The sequence below is a fragment of the Sturnira hondurensis genome, unplaced genomic scaffold (assembly GCF_014824575.4).
Source record: "Sturnira hondurensis isolate 20B ecotype Veracruz unplaced genomic scaffold, ASM1482457v3 Scaffold0013943, whole genome shotgun sequence".
NCBI classification, from domain to species: Eukaryota; Metazoa; Chordata; class Mammalia; order Chiroptera; family Phyllostomidae; genus Sturnira; species Sturnira hondurensis.
In genome coordinates this window covers 275390-292496 of record NW_028086574.1, presented here as the reverse complement: position 1 = coordinate 292496, position 17107 = coordinate 275390, and the positions used below count along the sequence as shown (strand labels likewise).

Sequence of the window (17107 nt, the reverse complement as noted above, 5' to 3'; positions counted from 1 at the left end):
GGTTTAACTCCTGTGCTGCATTGTGCAAAAATCTGAAGAGGTCAGCACGATAAACTTTTGCATATATATGAACCCTTGTAGCCATCATCTAGGTCAATACAGTGTCTCCAGCACCTCACTGGGCTCAGGACCTCCATAGCCTCTTCTACTGAATAACCCCTGCCTAGAGGCAGAAGAACACCAACATGAGAGAGAAACATGTATCAGTTGCCTCTTGCATGTGCCCCAGCTTGGGACCAAACCCACAACCCCAGCATGTGCCCTGACTAGGAATGGAACCTGTGACCTTTTGGTTTATAGGACAATGCTCCACCCAACTGAGCCACACCAGCCAGGGCCAGAGAATATTCTTGTCATGCTTTTTTGGTACATGTAAGAACTGATTTCTATGAGGGGTACAGATTATGAGGTAGGAGTGCATTCAGCTTTCATAGAAACTCACAGCCTGTTGGGCAGAGTGAGTATATTTCCACGACTCGCAGGTGAGAACAGCCATTGCTCCCCATCTGCACCAGCACTTGGTGAAGTCGTTAGCTTGGCTCTTTAAGGCCCTGAGGGAGGTTCCTCTGCACCAACCACAGCTTGGAGGTTGCTCCTTACACAGTCACTCCCCTGCTTCTAATTCTCAAGTACAGCCTGGCCCATGACTTACTGAGCGCCTGCAGCATCTGACATTGTGCCACGAGCTTGCAGGTGCCCTCTCCCTTGATCCTCATGACAGCCTGGGAGACTGGGACGGGAACAGCTAAGGAATCTGTCCAGTGTCAGCTGACTCTGTATAGGCAGAATTAGAGCTGAGGTGTTCTGGCTCCAGAGCCGACCCTTGTAACCTCCATGCCCACGGGCTCACGACACAGCACAGACTTCTAGGCAGCACTGTGCTCGAGCGTTTGGACCCCCAGATTCCCTGACCCTGTTCTCACTGGACCTTCATTCTCCTCTCACTCTGGTGACCACTGTAACATTGGTTCATCAAACGTCTCACGGCCCATTCTTTCTACTGTTAATACTTTCCATTAGTTCACACATTCTTAAATGTTTCCCAGCTAGGTCTAGAAGTATATTATGTGGCTAGCCCATAATAAAAAATTAAAGTTAACACGCTTTGATTTTTTTTTGTTCAGTGTCTGGCACTGTACCGAGCATAGTATATGCAGCATATAAAACTCTTCCAGCCCACAGTTCTACAAGGCAAGCTCTATTTTTAGCTTAATTATTTAAAAGAGACAGTGAAGATTTATGGAATTAGGGTACCTTACCAGGTGCCACAAAGCTAATAGTGAGTTTTTCTGGAACTTGAACCTAGAGTTTTTGTGGTCAGAGACCATGGTCTTAACCACAGTACCCATGTGCCCTCCACCTTTTGTTAAGTGGAACTCAGGTTTATTGTTCAAATAATCATAATTGCCACAATTGCCACATAATCATAATTATGACACATTGCCATCCCTGATTCATGAAAAACCTTGACTGATTGATTATTAATTAAATTTTTTATTTGCTGATTCATTTCTTTTTTAAAATAATGCACTTCACATCACCAGTTCTCACTCAAGAGTGAGAACATTACTCACACCCTACTATCTTAGTCTGTCTGGGCTGTTATAACAAGAATGCCACAGACAGTTCTGGAGGCTGGGAAATCCAAGATCAAGGTGCTGGCAGACCTGGTGAGGGCCCACTTCCTGGTTTACAGGTGGTCATATTCTTGTTCTGTCCTCACGTGGCAGAGAAAAGAAGGAAGCTGTCCTGTGTCTCCTCTTGTAAGGACACTAACTCTGTCAGGGGCTGTACTTTCTCCAACTCTGTCCTCTTAGACACTGTTGTTCCCTGATTCTGGGAAGACTGGTTTTTGCTTTTGCTTTTTTTTTTTTTTCATTCTGTGTCCTAAGGCTGAGGTGGGCTTCCTGCTTTTTCTGGCCACTTCTGCCACTCTCGTAGAACTCAGCTCATAAGGCACACGTGCCATCTAGGAAGCCCTCCTGACTCCCATCTCGGCTGTACAGGTGCCTCATTACTGGCCCCTTGTAGCACCTTGAGGTGTTCTTGCTTTTAGCGTCTCACCATACACGGTGTCTTCATTAGTCTGCACCTGCCCCTGGTCTCCAGACACTCTGTCCCCCATCCGTCCTTTCCCTCTGGGTCTCCCCTCTCAAGGTTTCAAGAGTCTAAGAACCAAAAAAAGGAATCACAAACCTGAGTTTCAGATCTGAAAACACAGCAGCTTCAAACAACCATTTTCATCTCCCTGCTCTCACTAAAATAGTGACTTTGTGTCTTCTGCATTTCCATCATTAATAAACCCTTTTGTGTATTGAATTCCAAATTCTCTTCAGGTAACAGCACAACACCCAAGACCACAGAGCCCCACCCTTCCCACCAGGCCTTGTCTGAGGACATCTCACCTCAGGAGCGACTGACTCAGCGAGACTCAGGGGACACTCATGTGGGACAAGGCAAAGACCAAGATGGACCATCAGAAGTTCAGGAAGGCTACCCAAGACCAGGGACGGATCTCCTGAGGGGGAAGCTTCCTGGGAAACTGAGCCCTGAATGTGGCAGTTTAGGGAGAGGCGGGGGTCTGCACTCCCTGACCGTGCAGGAGCCTCTTTCTCCAGGAGATGCTTTATCTAAACAAGAGTCACAGAGAACAGTGAAAGGTCCCTTAATTCATGAAGGAAAACAGCCCTATACGTGTGAGGAATGCGGGAAAGTGTTCAACAAGAAATGCTTCCTCGTCCGACATGTGCAAGTTCACACTGGAGTGAAGCCCTACGAATGCCCAGAGTGTGGGAAAACCTTTAACAAGAGCACCCACCTCCTGCAGCACCACTTGATCCACACAGGGGAGAGGCCCTTTGAGTGCCTGGAGTGCGGGAAGGCCTTCAACCGCCGGTCACACCTCACCAGGCACCAGCGGATCCACACTGGAGAGAGGCCCTATGTGTGCAGTGAGTGTGGAAAGGCCTTCCCCCACCGCTCCAATTTGGTCCTGCATAACAGGGGCCACACAGGAGAAAAACCCTTTGTGTGCAAAGAATGTGGGAAAGCCTTCCGTGATAAGACTGGTTTTCTTCGGCACTACATCATCCACACGGGAGAAAAGCCCTTCGTGTGTGTGGAGTGTGGGAAGGCCTTCAACCGCAGGTCACACCTTACGTGGCACCAGCAGACTCACAGTGGACTGAGACCCTTTGAATGCAAGGAGTGTGGAAAAGCCTTTTGTGACAGCACAGACCTCATTCAGCACTACGTCATCCATACTGGAGAGAAGCCGTACAAGTGCCTTGAGTGTGGCAAGGCCTTCTACCGCAGGTCACACCTCAAGCAGCACCAGCGGAGTCACACCGGGGAGAAACCTTATGTGTGTGGTGATTGCGGAAAGGCCTTCACCCACTGCTCCACTTTTATCTTGCATAAGAGGGCTCACACTGGAGAGAAACCCTATGAGTGCAAAGAGTGTGGGAAAGCCTTCAGCAATCGTTCAGACCTCGTTCGACATTTCAGCATCCACACCGAAGAGAAGCCCTATGAGTGCAGTGAGTGTGGGAAGGCCTTTAACCGCAGGTCATACCTCACGCGGCACCAGCGGATTCACAGTGGAGAGAAACCTTATGAGTGCATGGAGTGTGGGAAAACCTTTTGCCAGAGGGCAAACCTCATTCGACACTCCATCATCCACACTGGGGAGAAGCCTTTTGTGTGCAATGAATGTGGTAAGGCCTTCACCTACTGCTATACTTTCATCTTGCATAAGAGGGCCCATATTGGAGAGAAACCTTTTGAGTGTAAAGAATGTGAGAAAACCTTCAGCACTAGAAAAGATCTCATTCGACACATCAGCATCCATGCTGGAGAGAAGCCCTATGAGTGCAGTGAGTGTGGGAAGGCCTTTAACCGCAGGTCAGGCCTCAAGCGGCACCAGCGGATTCACAGTGGAGAGAAGCCCTACGAGTGCATGGAGTGTGGGAAAACCTTCTGCTGGAGCACAAGCCTCATTCGACACTCCATCATCCACACTGGAGAGAAGCCCTATGAATGCAGTGAGTGTGGAAAGGCCTTTGGTCGCAGCTCATCCCTTAGTCAGCATCAAAGGGTTCATACTGGGAGAAACGCTGTCAAGTAGAATAGAGACAGGAAGATTCTTCACAAGTGGATAATCCTCAGTCAATCTCCAAGAACTCCTGTTGGGGAAAGATTTTTTTGAATGTAAACTGTTGTTTAAACAACATTTTAAACAACTGTTGTTTAAACCGGAAAATCTTTTGCCAGAATGTGACAATCTATACCAAAGGGAACCCTCCCGCCGACACCACCACCACCCCAGTTTTCTTCCTTGTGCAAAAACCTGTTACAGGATATCACTTGTCTTCTAATGAGTCATATTAGAAATTGACTCAGCCTAGAATCTCATTCTGCATCTGAAAATCTGCATCTGAGAACTTTGATCCAGCAAAACCTTCAGCCACATCTTTCTCAGTTTATACTACAAAATTATCTCAGGGGTATTTAAACAAAGAAAGAGGAGACATAGAGGCAAGGAGACAAATGCAACCACAGCTTCTTGAACAGATTAGAGGGCCTTGTTCCCTTATTTGTTCTGTGTATACATTCACGTTTGTCGAAAATTAGGAGAGTTAGGCTTTTGAGGATGTTTGAAAACAGTCGAAAGCCTTTGTTCTACAACATTGCCTCTACCTGTGAACAGCGTGAATCTCTGAGAAATATGAAGGCTTAAATTATGGAATGCTTTTATATTCAGATAAAGATGTACGTATGATACAGAAGATGCCATTCAGACCATTAAATTTCTTTTTGAAAGTGACAAACATTAAAAAAGGTACTCATGAAGTCAGATTTTTAAAAATACATTTTTTCATTTCTTTAATCATCCAAAACTCAGTCTTCATCTTGAACTACTTGTTCATTTTTTCTCTTTTTTTTCCTGTGGGGTGAGGATTACAGTGTCACTGTGTAACCTCCCCAGATGAATCCTGATTGTACCCTCTGACTGTGATTTCTAAGCTTTAGTCTTCCTTAGAGAGACTTTCACTTCAGCAATTTTCTAGGGGTTGAATTAGAGCCAAAAGAAAATAAAATGTGGCTGAACTAAAAGAATGAGATAAAGTAAAAAAAATACAGAGAATGCATCTTATTTTTTTATCCTTACCTAAGGACATGCTCATTGATTCTAGAGAGAAGTAAAGGGAGGGAAAGAGGGAGAGAAACATCAAGGGGTCGGTCACTGCTTGTATGTGCCCTGACCAGGACTGAACTCACAACCTAGGCATGTGTCCTGACCAGAAATCAAACCTATGACCTTTCAGTTTATAGGACAACAGTCCAATGAACTGAGCCACACTGGCCAGGGCACATCTCATTTTTAATCTTCAAAAAGATTATGTGCCCTGGCTGCTGTAGCTCAGTTGATTGAGCATGGGCCTGTGGACCAAACAACTGCGGTTTGATTCCCAGTCAAGGCACATGCCTGGGTTGCAGGCCAGTTCCCAGCAGGGGACTCATGAGAGGCAACCATACATTAATATTTCTCTCCCTCTCTCCTTCCCTTCCCCTCTAAGATAAATAAATAAAATCTTTTTAAAAAACAAAACAAAAAGATTATGTGAAGATTCACTGTTAAATTAACTTGAATTTTAACACAAAATAGGCATATGTACATGCAGGTGTGTGTGAGTTTCACTGTTGTCACCATAGGGTTAGTCCTGGTATAAAAACTAATGACTAATATCTTTCCTCAGGGTATTTTGGAATTTCTCCTTTGCCTTTTTTTTAAAGCTACATGTGATACTATTACCTCACAGAAATATACTGTACAGAAAGATGATCATGTCTTCACTGTGAATCCTCCTCAGGGCCTTTTAAGTGACTATAGATTTGTATTGCCACTGTAGGCAAAGCCGTTTCTCACATATTAATTAATGGTACTGTTGTTAAGGTACCTCTTCATCCTCTTCAGCAGCCTCTAGTCCCAAGTATTTTCTAAAAGCTCTATACTTTTAACTTTTACATTTAAATTTGTGGTCCATGTTGAGTTAATTTTTGTATTACCTGATGAGGTTTAGGTTGAGTTTCTTTCTTGTATTTTTCCCGTAAGTATATTCTGTTCTTCTGGCTCCATTTCTTGAAAAGACTATTTGGCCTCCATTGAATTGTGTTTACTCCTTAGCCAAAAATTGTTTGGGCATATTTGTGATGGTCAGTTTCTGAGTTCTCTGTGTTATCTCATTGATCTGTAATAATATAGGTATCACACTATCTTGATTACTGTAGCCATCATTAGATATTAGAATTGGGTAACATGATTCCTCTACCTTTATTCTTTTTTTAAAATTGAATTCGTTTTCCATACCATTTTTACCTTTGTCTTTCCATTAAAAATTATCATGTTCTTCGTCTATATTTATAAAACCACTTGCTGGGATTTTGCTAGAAAGTAATCTATAGGTCATTTTGGTGAGATTTGGAATCTTTATTATGTTGGTCTTTTAGTCCATGAACATGGTTCCATTCATTTAGATCTTGGATTTATTTCATCAGTGTTTTGTAACTTTCAGCCTGTGGATCCTGAACATATTGTTAGATTTTTTTGTAGGCACCTTTTTTATGTCATTGTATGTGGTATTGAGTTTTAAATTTATTTGCACATGATCATTACTGTTATAGAGAAATATTAATTTTTTTATGTTAACCTTGTATCCTGTGATTTTTTAAAATTTGTTTAATTACAGCAGCTGGGTGGGGGGTAGATTGTTTCATGCTTTTATCTTACCAGCAGATAGTAAGCATCTTCTTTTCCTAATCTGTAGACTTTTCATATCCTTTTTACTGTCTTTATTGTACTGCGTAGAACTTCTAGTGTAGTGTTGAGTAGAAGTAGTGGGAGAGGACATGCTCGCCTTGTTCTTAATGTTAGGGAGAAAGCATTCAGTGTTGATCATTAAATGTGATGATGGCTGTGGGTTTCCATATAGACATTCTTCCATTTGGAAAGTTTCCCTCCTAGTTTTCTAAGAACTTTCATTATGGGAGAGTGTTGAATTTTGTCAAATGTTTTTTCCCTTCAGTTGATGTGATGATTATGTCATTTTTCAGATGTAGCCTATTGATATGAAGGCTTGCTTTGATTTTTGAATGTTGAACCAGCTTTGTATTCTTTCAATAAACCCTGCCAAGTCATGAAATACAATTCTTTTATTATATCTGTATTGCAGCATTTATTTTTGTTTGTTTGTTTAAAGATTTTATTTATTTATTTTTAGAGGGGAAGGGAAGGAGAAAGAGGGAGAGAAACATTAATGTGTGGTTACCTCTTGCACGCCCCCTACTGGTGACCTGGCCCGAAACCCTGGCCTGTGCCCTGACTGAGAATCAAACCAGCATCCCTTTGGTTTGCAGGTCCACCCTCCGTCTGGTGAGCTTTATCAGCTGGGGCTGTATTACAGCATTCTGTTTGCTAGAATTTTGTTGAGGAATTTCATGTCTGAAATCATGAGCATTTTGGTATATAGTTGAATTTTTTTGTGCTGATGTTGGTGTCTGAGTAATACTGTCCTTCCAAAATGGACTGGGAAATGTTTCTCTTTTTTTCTGGATGAGATTTTGTAGATTTGGTGTTACTTCATCTATTTCTGTAATACTATGTCTTAGAAGTGTGGCTTATAAACTGAATATTGCTATATATTTTTTCAACCTACCAAAGTTACTACTAATTGTGTTTCTTGTATTTTTCTTTTAAAAATTTGTACAGATTATTTACATTGTGAACTTTGCTTTTAGTTGGGAGTTTATATACTCCTATTTTATTAATGTTTAAGCTAAAATTATAACACTTTAACATAAATGAGCATAGAGTTCATACCTTTACCTTCTTCTTGGACAATATAAGGAATAGTACTGAGGATTGCACAATTCTGTTGTACTCAAAAATATAATATGCTTTATGCAGACAGTGAGCAGTTGTATTAATGCACAGCTGTATCCTTATCTTGGATCTTTATTACTGCTATTGATGCAGACCTTTCACCTGGATCACTTTCCTTTGACCTTAAATGAATAACCTTTAGCATTCATTTCCTGTGAGTTGGTTTTCTGTTACATTTTTTCATTTTTGGCTGCACATGCTCTTTCTTGACAAACACTGTTGTTGAGAATAGACATCTGTGTTGGAGAGGATTTCTTCAGCATCTTCAGTATGTCCTGCTGTACCCCTCAACCCCTATATATTGGGTATGGGTGGAGACAATTTACTTTGTGTTGATAATTTCCTGGTGGTAAGGAACAGTATTTGAATCTGACACAAAGGACTACACACCCTAGAGATTGTTCACAGTGAGATGAGCTCAGTAATTATAGGGGTTTTGAGTTGTTGGGTGACAGTGTCGAATGCATAGGAGAAATAATAAAATACATGTACTTGGTGAGCGGATTGATGGATTGTGACAAACTGGATGTTTACTAATCCTATTTTCTCTTTCTGGACACCTGTTAAGATAGCATGTCCCAGTTTCCCTCACACTTAATTTGGAACCATTTAAATGTATTGTAGACGATCAAATGTTGGTAGAAATGACTGTGAATTGTGTCTTAATTGTTCTTGCATTTGTGCAGTACCCTGGGGATATCCCCAGTGATTCTAGGTTTTACACCTCCCCAGGATTTAGTACTTTCTTGGGGGCTGCAGGTTCAGGTGATGAAGACAGATGTTGATGGTGCATTGATGAGGACAGGGCCTGATGATTTCCTGAAGCCTCAGCTGGGCCATCCCATGGTCACATGTTTGTACCACAGTCTACTTGCTGTGATGGTCAGAAGGGGAGGATGGGAAGGAAAGTCCTGGTTACTGTGAACTAGGTGATATCCCATGTCACTAGCTTAATACCATGTAATGCAGGCCTGAGGGCAGTTAATCCTAATATTCCCAAGATCCAAATTGTGTGGCCTGCAATAATAGTGTCTCTTGGGCAATTACATGCCTACCTGTAATTTAAGAAACTCTCCTGCTCTGTCATTTAAGAAATAGCCAAATAAGCCAGGTAGTACAAATATGTCCTCTTTATGTGAAACTTAATCAAAACCTAGAAGGCTACTTGCTGAATCAGGAAGTCTTTTTTTAAAAAAGATTTTATTTATTTATCGTTAGAGGGGAAGGGAAGGAGAGAGGGAGAGAAATATCAATGTATGGTTGCCTTTCCTGCTGGGAACTGGCCTGCAACCCAGGCATGTGCCCTGACTGGGAATCGAACCACAATACTCTGGTTCGAAGGCCCGCACTCAATCTGCTGAGCTACACCAGCCAGGGCTAGGAAGTCTTTTTTTTTTTTTTTATAAAAAATACTAAGCATTTTTGAAAGAAGCATCCCTGTTTTCACCTCCCACAGTACTGTATATGAAAGCATTATGATGTTAACACTAATATCAGTAATTAACACTAATACAGTAATCCCCCCCCCAATCACAAGGAATACTTCCAAGACCCCCTTTGGATGCCTGAAATGAAGGATAGCTTTGAACCCTATACAGTGTATGTTTTTTCCTACACACACATGCGCGTATGCAGAGGTCATGCTGGAAAAAGAAATTATGTCCCAAGTGAGCTGGAGCAGGAGAGGGCATGTTTTCATGGTGAAATTTGTGAATTATTTCTGTACTTTTGCATTCAATATTTTCAGATGATGGATGACCATGGGTAACAAACTGTGGAAAGCCTGTAAGTGAGGTTCTTATTTATTGAGTACTAACCATATGGTAAGCACTCTGAGGGCCTTCGTATTTCTCATTGTAGTCGGAGCAGCCCCTTAGGTTCTCAAACTGGAGTGAGCACCACAGGATTCTTTAAAGCAGAATACCGCGATGTACCCATCGTTTCTGATTCACTAGGTCTGGGTGGGGCCACAGAGCTTGCATTTCCAACACATACTTGGGTGTTTTTAAGAGAAAGTGAAACCTCCCCTCCATCTTTACATAGCAGTCTTTATTTCCGGTCTGTTTTAAGAGGGCCAACGGTGGGTTGCCATGGAAAATGGAAAGAGCGCATGCGCCCAGAGGTTAGATAGCTTGTATTATGCGGAAGCGGCTGCTGGCGCTATTGCCAAGTGCTGGGCCAATGAGTGGCGCTATTGCCGAATGGGGCGGTATTTCCTGCCAATTCCAGGAGCATTTCCGTCCGCGTGCAGTTACTGGTGAGAAGGGGGACCACGTGGCTTCACGCGTGTGGGTGTCTGTGGGGCTGAGCAAGGAAGACGAGTGACGTGGCTGGTTGGTCCTGTGTCTGTGCAGTTGTGACACCAGCTCTGGCCCCCATCTCCCGCGCCCCAGCCGCCAAAGGCTGCGGCTTGGATCTAGGTAGCTTTTTACGCCATTTTATAGCAACGCTCGGAGTGCAGGACATAGCAGGTGACCCTCCCGAGTCGCCCTCCCGGCAGCGCTGATGAATCCTGCGCAGGTGAGTGGAGAGTCCCTCAGGGTCTCAGCCTATCTCACCTTTATGGTCATCGCTCCTCCTTGGTTTGATGATGGTATCCTGGGCTCTTATCCTGGTTCTCGGTTGTGGAGTGTCTGGGTGGGGATCACTTTAACCCAGGGTCCTGGATCTAGGCCATGGATTATATGCACGAAACGACACTGGGAAGGGCGTCCCAGTCGCGGGGAAAAGCATGTGCAAAGACCTGAAAGTGGGACTGAATTGGAAGTGACCAGGGTCTCAGTCGGGACTTATGGGAACGTGCAGCCGCCGGCGGAAGTCGGGCCTGGATCGGCAGCCTAAAGAGCTAAGCTTTCCTTCTGACAGTTTGGAGCAGAGAACGGGGGTAATTTAATACACATTTCATCCAGCGGATCCCCTCTGGCTGCAGAGTGGAGACGGGGGAGAGCCGGGAGGAGTGCGAACTGACAGCATCGAGGTCCGGGCACTGCAGCTTATGCGGAAGGCTAAGCCCACGTTTGGACGTGTCTGGAAACCTGGTCTGAACGACAACAGGAGAACTGGCTGGCAGGGGACTGTTTGGGGCACTTCCTGCCAGATCCATGGTTTACATAGTACCTGTTGAGCCATCTGCCTGGGTCTGCTCAGGGCTAGACTCGGTGATCAAGGGATGTAAGGAGGTGGCAGGTCCTAGCGGTCCAGGGCCTGGTACCTCTGGGTTGAGAGGCTTGGGGGACAGGGAGGGACCCAGGAGTGCTCGTGTGAGCAATGAGATGTGGGGAGAGGTGCTGTGCTGCCTGTGAGCTCAACTGTCCCCTTCACGACAGGGCTGTGTGACCTTCGAGGACGTGTTTGTGTACTTCTCGCGGGAGGAGTGGGGGCTCCTTGACGAGGCTCAGAGATGCCTGTACCGCGATGTGATGCTGGAGAACTTTGCCCTGGTGTCCTCACTGGGTAAGGCCCTGGTGTCGCTGTCTGTTACTACATGGCAAACTACCCAAAGGTAGTAGGCTGAAAACACACATTTATCATTTCACAGTGTCTGGGGGCCAAGAATTAGGTATGTTGCCCTGGCCGGTGTAGTTTAGTTGATTGGGCTTTGCCCCTCAAACCGAAGGGTTGCCGGTTCTGGTCCCAGGTAGGGCACATGCCTGGTCCAGGTCAGGTCATGTGTAAGAGGCAACCAGTAGGTGCTTCTCTCTCACAGGAATCTTTTTCTCCCTCTCTTCCCTTCTCTCTAAAAAATAAATAAATAAAAATCTTTCCCAAAAAATGAATCAGACATAGTCTACTTGGGTACCTGTAGCCCAAGGCGCCAATTGTGACCTTGCTGTCACACTGTCCTGGGCTGCTATCTCACCTCCAGGTATGACCTTAAAAGGCGAATCTCCTTTCAAGGTCATGCATACAAGCAGGGGGCTCTTAGGTCAATTCATCCTGGCTGGGAATTGGTCAGAGCCCTTCCTCAGTTTCTTACCATGTATGTGGTCTTCTTTGTAAGCAGGTGACAAGGCAGGTGATTTCTGTGAACATGAGCAAGAGACAAGGTCCAAGACAGAATTTTGTATTTTTGTAACCTATTCTCAGAAGTGATGTCCCATCATTTTGTTGACTATAAAAGCATTTAGGTCCAGCCCACACTCAGTTGGAGGTACCTAACATGGGCCTGGATGCCAGGGGGTGGTGTGATTGCTAGTGTCCTGGGCTGGGGGGTTTTCTCCCCGCTTTTTTTCCCAAAGGGCAGTTCTCTGTCTCATGGTTCTATCAAGGTACTTCTCCCTGGAGTACGTAGTGTGGGTGCCAATGCTGGGCAATGGGCACTGTGTCCTCCTCTTAGAAGAGCCCCAACATTTACTGCCTAAAGCTTTGAAAGAAGTGATTTGGGTGTCATGAGTCTCATGGTCGTCCCCTTAGGTACAAATGGCCTGGCTACACTTTTGGGGGGGGGTGACCGTCTATATCCCTGGTCTCTCTGTTCCTAGCGCCCTCCACTTTCGTCTAACTGACATTTCCTGGGGCCTGACTGTTCCAGGAGTTATAGGCCTTAAAGTAAACATTCCTTTTGAAGAACAGTAAGCTATTCCTGCAAGGCCTTCTGCCAAGATTTTTTAAAATATTTTTTAAAATATTTTATTTATCTTTAGAGGGGAAGGGAAGGAGAGAGGGAGAGAAATATCAATGTATGGTTGCCTCTCCTGCGCTCCCTGCAGGGAACTGCATCCCCTGCTGGGAACTGGCCTGCAACCCAGGCATGTGCCCTGACTGGGAATCGAACCCCGATTGTGTGGTTTGCAGGCCTGCGCTCAATCCATTGAGCTACACCAGCCAGGGCTAAGATTTTTTTTTTAATATTTAATTTTCTCTGTGGAGAGAGTCGCCATGTGTCACTGCTGACCAGTCACTAGCTCTTCTTTCCCTTTAGGACTTGCAGTCTCCAGGTCCCACGGGGTCACACACAGGGAGCCAGAGGGGCGTCAGGGTTCCTGAGAAGGCAGACACAGCTCCACGTGCAGAAAGAAGACAAGAAGGAGGCCTGGCCCTGGTGAGAAGCTGTTTGAAGGGTGACATCAGGACTGGCCTCACGTTACCTGAGCATTACCTGAGCATTCTGTGCTGTGTCTACTAGCAGTTTTCTGCCACGGTGGCTAACTTATCCCTTTTTTTTTTAATGCTTTGCTCACTTGTCATTTCTACCCCGACCTTAGTACCTGTTAGTCCCCCAGCCTTTCAGTTTTGCATCTCATCTGTTGGTACTCAGTCCTCTGCCCTATGACGTCTCCTCCATTCTGTGACCTTTGAGGCCCACACCCCCTCCTCATCCTGATTCTGGTGTGCATGTTCTGGCCACAATCCCATGGACCCATCCCTGGTTGCATCAGACCATGTTTGTTACAAGATCCCACTTGCCCCCATTAAACTTGGACTTCACCAGCATTTATCTCCCCCAGGCGGCTGGTGTGGAGCAGAGGATGAGGATGAGTGCTCTGAGCAGGGCGTTCTGTGAGAGTGTCTCTGATGAGAGCTCCCAAGACAGGTCCTTTCACCCAACAGGCTCACTGCTGTGACATGCATGGTCCAGCCTTGAAAGACATCTTTGCACATGGCTGAGCTACAGGGAACACCATCTGGTCAGCAACCATGCAGTGACTTGTGTCACATAAGGGAGACTTCTGATTCAGTGTAAAACTTGATCAGAGGCAGAAGCAGCAGTGTGCAAAGAAATTCTTTAGAAGTGAAAGGGCCAGGCCTTGTTTGTGAAGAGCTGCAGCTTCTCTGTGGTAGAGAAGGCCTATGTTTGCAGGGAGGGTCAGAACTTCTGGCCAGCTCTGGGCTTGTCCATCACCAGGCCCCCCAGTGGGGAGGAGCCACGCAGGGGCACAGTATGGGGAGGCCTTTCTGTGCAGACATCACTAATAAGTCTGTATGAGTCTCAGATTCCTATTAGGCAGGATAGCATAGCCTCGGGTGATAAAGCCTTCCTTTTCTCAGCCACCCCTACTGGAGGGAGCCTCACTCTGGGGTCAGTTGACTTGGGCAGTGTCAAAGGACTCCCAGTGCAGGGAGCCCAGGGACAGTTTCCCAGCAGAGTCTCCCCAGGAAGATGACCTCTGAACACAATGATGTGGGGACAAATAATAACCTGCACTCCACAGTCCATGCTGGAAAGGATCTTTACAAGTGGCAGGAACACAGGAAAAGGCTCAACAAATACTAGCATGTTTGTACCATCAGCAGGTCATGCTTGAGTGCAGCCCTGTGACTGTAGTGAATGTGAGAAAGCCTTTCTCAGGAGGGCAGAGCTCAGTCAGCATGTGGGGATTTGTACTCAGGCCATGTGGGTGCTTCCGGTGAGGGAGGGAGGGCCAGCAACCGGAGCCAGACCTCATGGAGTACCAGCAGGCTCTCACCGGGGAAAAGCCTCATGAATGCAGAGAATGTGAGTCTCTTGTGACTTTCCCACTCTGGACCAGTTCTGTTTGAGTGCAGAGTATGTGGGTGAGCCTTTTGCGACAGCTGTTTTCTCCCTCATCACGTGAGGGTTCTCACAGGAGAGAAGCCCTGAGTGCACTAATGCGGAAAGGCCTGCCTTTGCTTTTTAGGGGTTTCTTTGTGGGATAACAGGATGCACATGAGAGAATCCTTTTAAAGAGTATTGGAGAGCTTCTTGTGGTAGCTCTTCCCTAAGTCAACACATGAGGAGTCACACTAGGGGGACCTGCTAATGTAGTGAATGTGGACTCACCTTCTGCTTTTGTTCATTTCTCACCCAGCCTTTTCCCTTCACATTGAAGGGAAACCCTATGAGTAGAGAGACGTGAGAAAGCCTTTTGCAAGTGGACTTACCTTAGTAAATTCAGAGAACTCATACTGGGGAAAGACCTTCCCAATGAAACTCCTGAGGGGAAAAATTTTTTAAAGATTTTCTTTATTTCTCTTTAGAGGGGAAGGGAAAGAGAGAGGGAGAGAAATGTCAATGTATGGTTGTCTCTTGAGTCCCCGGCTGGGAAATGCCTGCAACCCAGGCATGTGCCCTGACTGGGAATCGAACCTCGGTCCTTTGGTTCACAGGCCCCGCACTCAATCCACTGAGCTACACCAGCCAGGGCTGAGGAAAATCTTTTGACCTGAAGAGATGTCTTACTCAGCATCTGAAAAATTTTACTCAAGAGAAACCCCGAAATTGTCATCACTTGGAGAAAATCTTCACCAATCACCACCTTTTGTCATCTAAAGAATTACTGGAAGTTAACTCATTGTAGGACCTTACTCTACATCTGAGAATTTGTGGTTGTCATGTAATTACAAAAACCTTCAGCTATAGTTTTACCCTTAGCACTGAAAAGCAGTTACAGGAATGTTTATACAACAAAAAACATATAAAGGAGGAGGAAGAAAAGTAAATGTAACCCCCCAAAATGTTCTTACTTCTTTTGGGTTTCCTTGGCAAACCCATGATTATTTGTTTTTTGTTGTTTTTGTTGTTGTTGGGTGGTAGGTAGCAGCAGTGTTTGAGAAATGGCCCTGTCCCCGTCACCTGTCAGGAGCGCCACCCATGAGTGTAGCTTTGCAAGTATTTATTGAAATCCTTTATTGTATAAACATTGCTTCAGTCATTGAGAAGCGTAAGGTTTTGTGATAAATGTGAAGACTTCATTTATGATGCACTTTAAAATTCAATGAGAATGCTAAAAAATTGTTGCCTAAAATTATTTTATTTCTAAGGAGCTGAGTACTCACCTGTGAGTGGGTATGTTTTACTATACCATTGGACCATTTAAGGTCTCAGATTTACTTATTGCTTTTGAGATGTAATTGACATAAGTTTACATAAATTGCATAAGTTTACATGTACAATATATTGATATAATACATTTATATTGCACAGTGATTTCCATCCTAGCATTAGCCAACACCTTTATCATATCTCAGATTTGTCACTCACTTCTAGTGGTGAGAACAAATACAATCTAGTCTCTTACCAAGTTTGATGTTTACACTTACCATTTGTGACCTCAAAATTGTGTATTAGATCTCTAGGAACTATTTATGTACTAGTTGCAAGTATGTACCCTTAACAGTCTTTCCTATTCCCCCCACCCACCACCGGTCTTTGGTAATCATCAGTGGTATCCTTTATTTTTACAACTTTGTTTTTGCTTTCACATTCCACATAATAAGGGATATCATAGAGTGTTTGTCTTTCTCTGACCTGTTTCAACATAATGTCCTCAAGGTCCATCCATGTTGTCGTAGAGGGTAGTATTTCCATTGTGTGTTTGTGTATCCCATTTTTTTTCTTTATGGCCTGACCAGGGATCAAACCCACAACTTTTTGATCTATGGGATGACTCTCTGACCAGCCGAGCCACACCAGCCAGGCCGTCACATCCTTTTTCGTCTGTTCATTCATTGGTGGCATTTGGCTGTTGTGAACAATGCTATAATAAACATGAAAGTGCATATGTCTCTTCAACAACCTGTTTTCTTTCTTTTTTTTTTTGATAAATATCCAGAAGTAGAATCACTGGGTCATAAGGTAGTTGTGTTTTTAATTTTTTGAAGAGCCTACATACTGTTCTCCAAAGTAACTGGACCAGGTAAAATACCATGAATAAGCATACAGGGTTCTCTTCTTTTCACTTTTTTGTCAAGACTATTATCTCTTCTTGATGGCAGCAGTTTTTATAGGTGTGAGGTGATACGTTATTGTGGTTTTGATTTGCATTTCTCTGATGATTCCTGTTAAGCACCTTTTCATGTACATGCTGGCTATTGTTATTTTTTATTGGTACATTTATTAAAAATATAGACTGATGGTCCTATGCTTAAATGCTGTGGCTGTGTGCTGGCTTCCAAAAAACACAACTAATCATGAGGAGCTCTTCAAATATACTCCAGACAGAGGTATAAAAGTCAACAGAAATAACTGACAAGATAGGGCATAAGGGCATACTGTGACCACAAAACATCTTTTCATACTTCCCAAATTGTTTTCTATTTTAGTTCTGAAGATCAGTTACCACAACAAAAGCTGTTTTTAACAAGTGGAAGTACTGTGTCCATTGAATTAAAGAGTCTATTATATCTTTCTGAGCCTATTTATAGAGTCGAAACTTACCAGGTTCTTATGCATTCATGAGATGTCCAGTCTTCATATGCTAATTT

General features: G+C 44.3%; 1 protein-coding gene across 2 annotated transcripts in view; it reads left to right on the top strand.

The window, feature by feature from the left end:
- Nucleotides 1-5157, top strand: part of LOC118998261 (zinc finger protein 805-like) — a 72692-nt gene extending 67535 nt beyond the window's left edge. Inside the window, exon 7 of one of the 2 annotated variants that reach the window (XM_037062320.1) lies at nucleotides 2828-5157. In XM_037062320.1, the coding sequence (XP_036918215.1) occupies nucleotides 2828-4126 (1299 nt within the window). In that variant the 3' untranslated portion in view covers nucleotides 4127-5157. Of the gene's footprint in view, nucleotides 1-2336 lie in introns of both variants that reach the window. The other variant, XM_037062318.1, reaches the window with a different exon arrangement.
- The last annotated feature ends 11950 nt before the right edge of the window (nucleotides 5158-17107 follow it).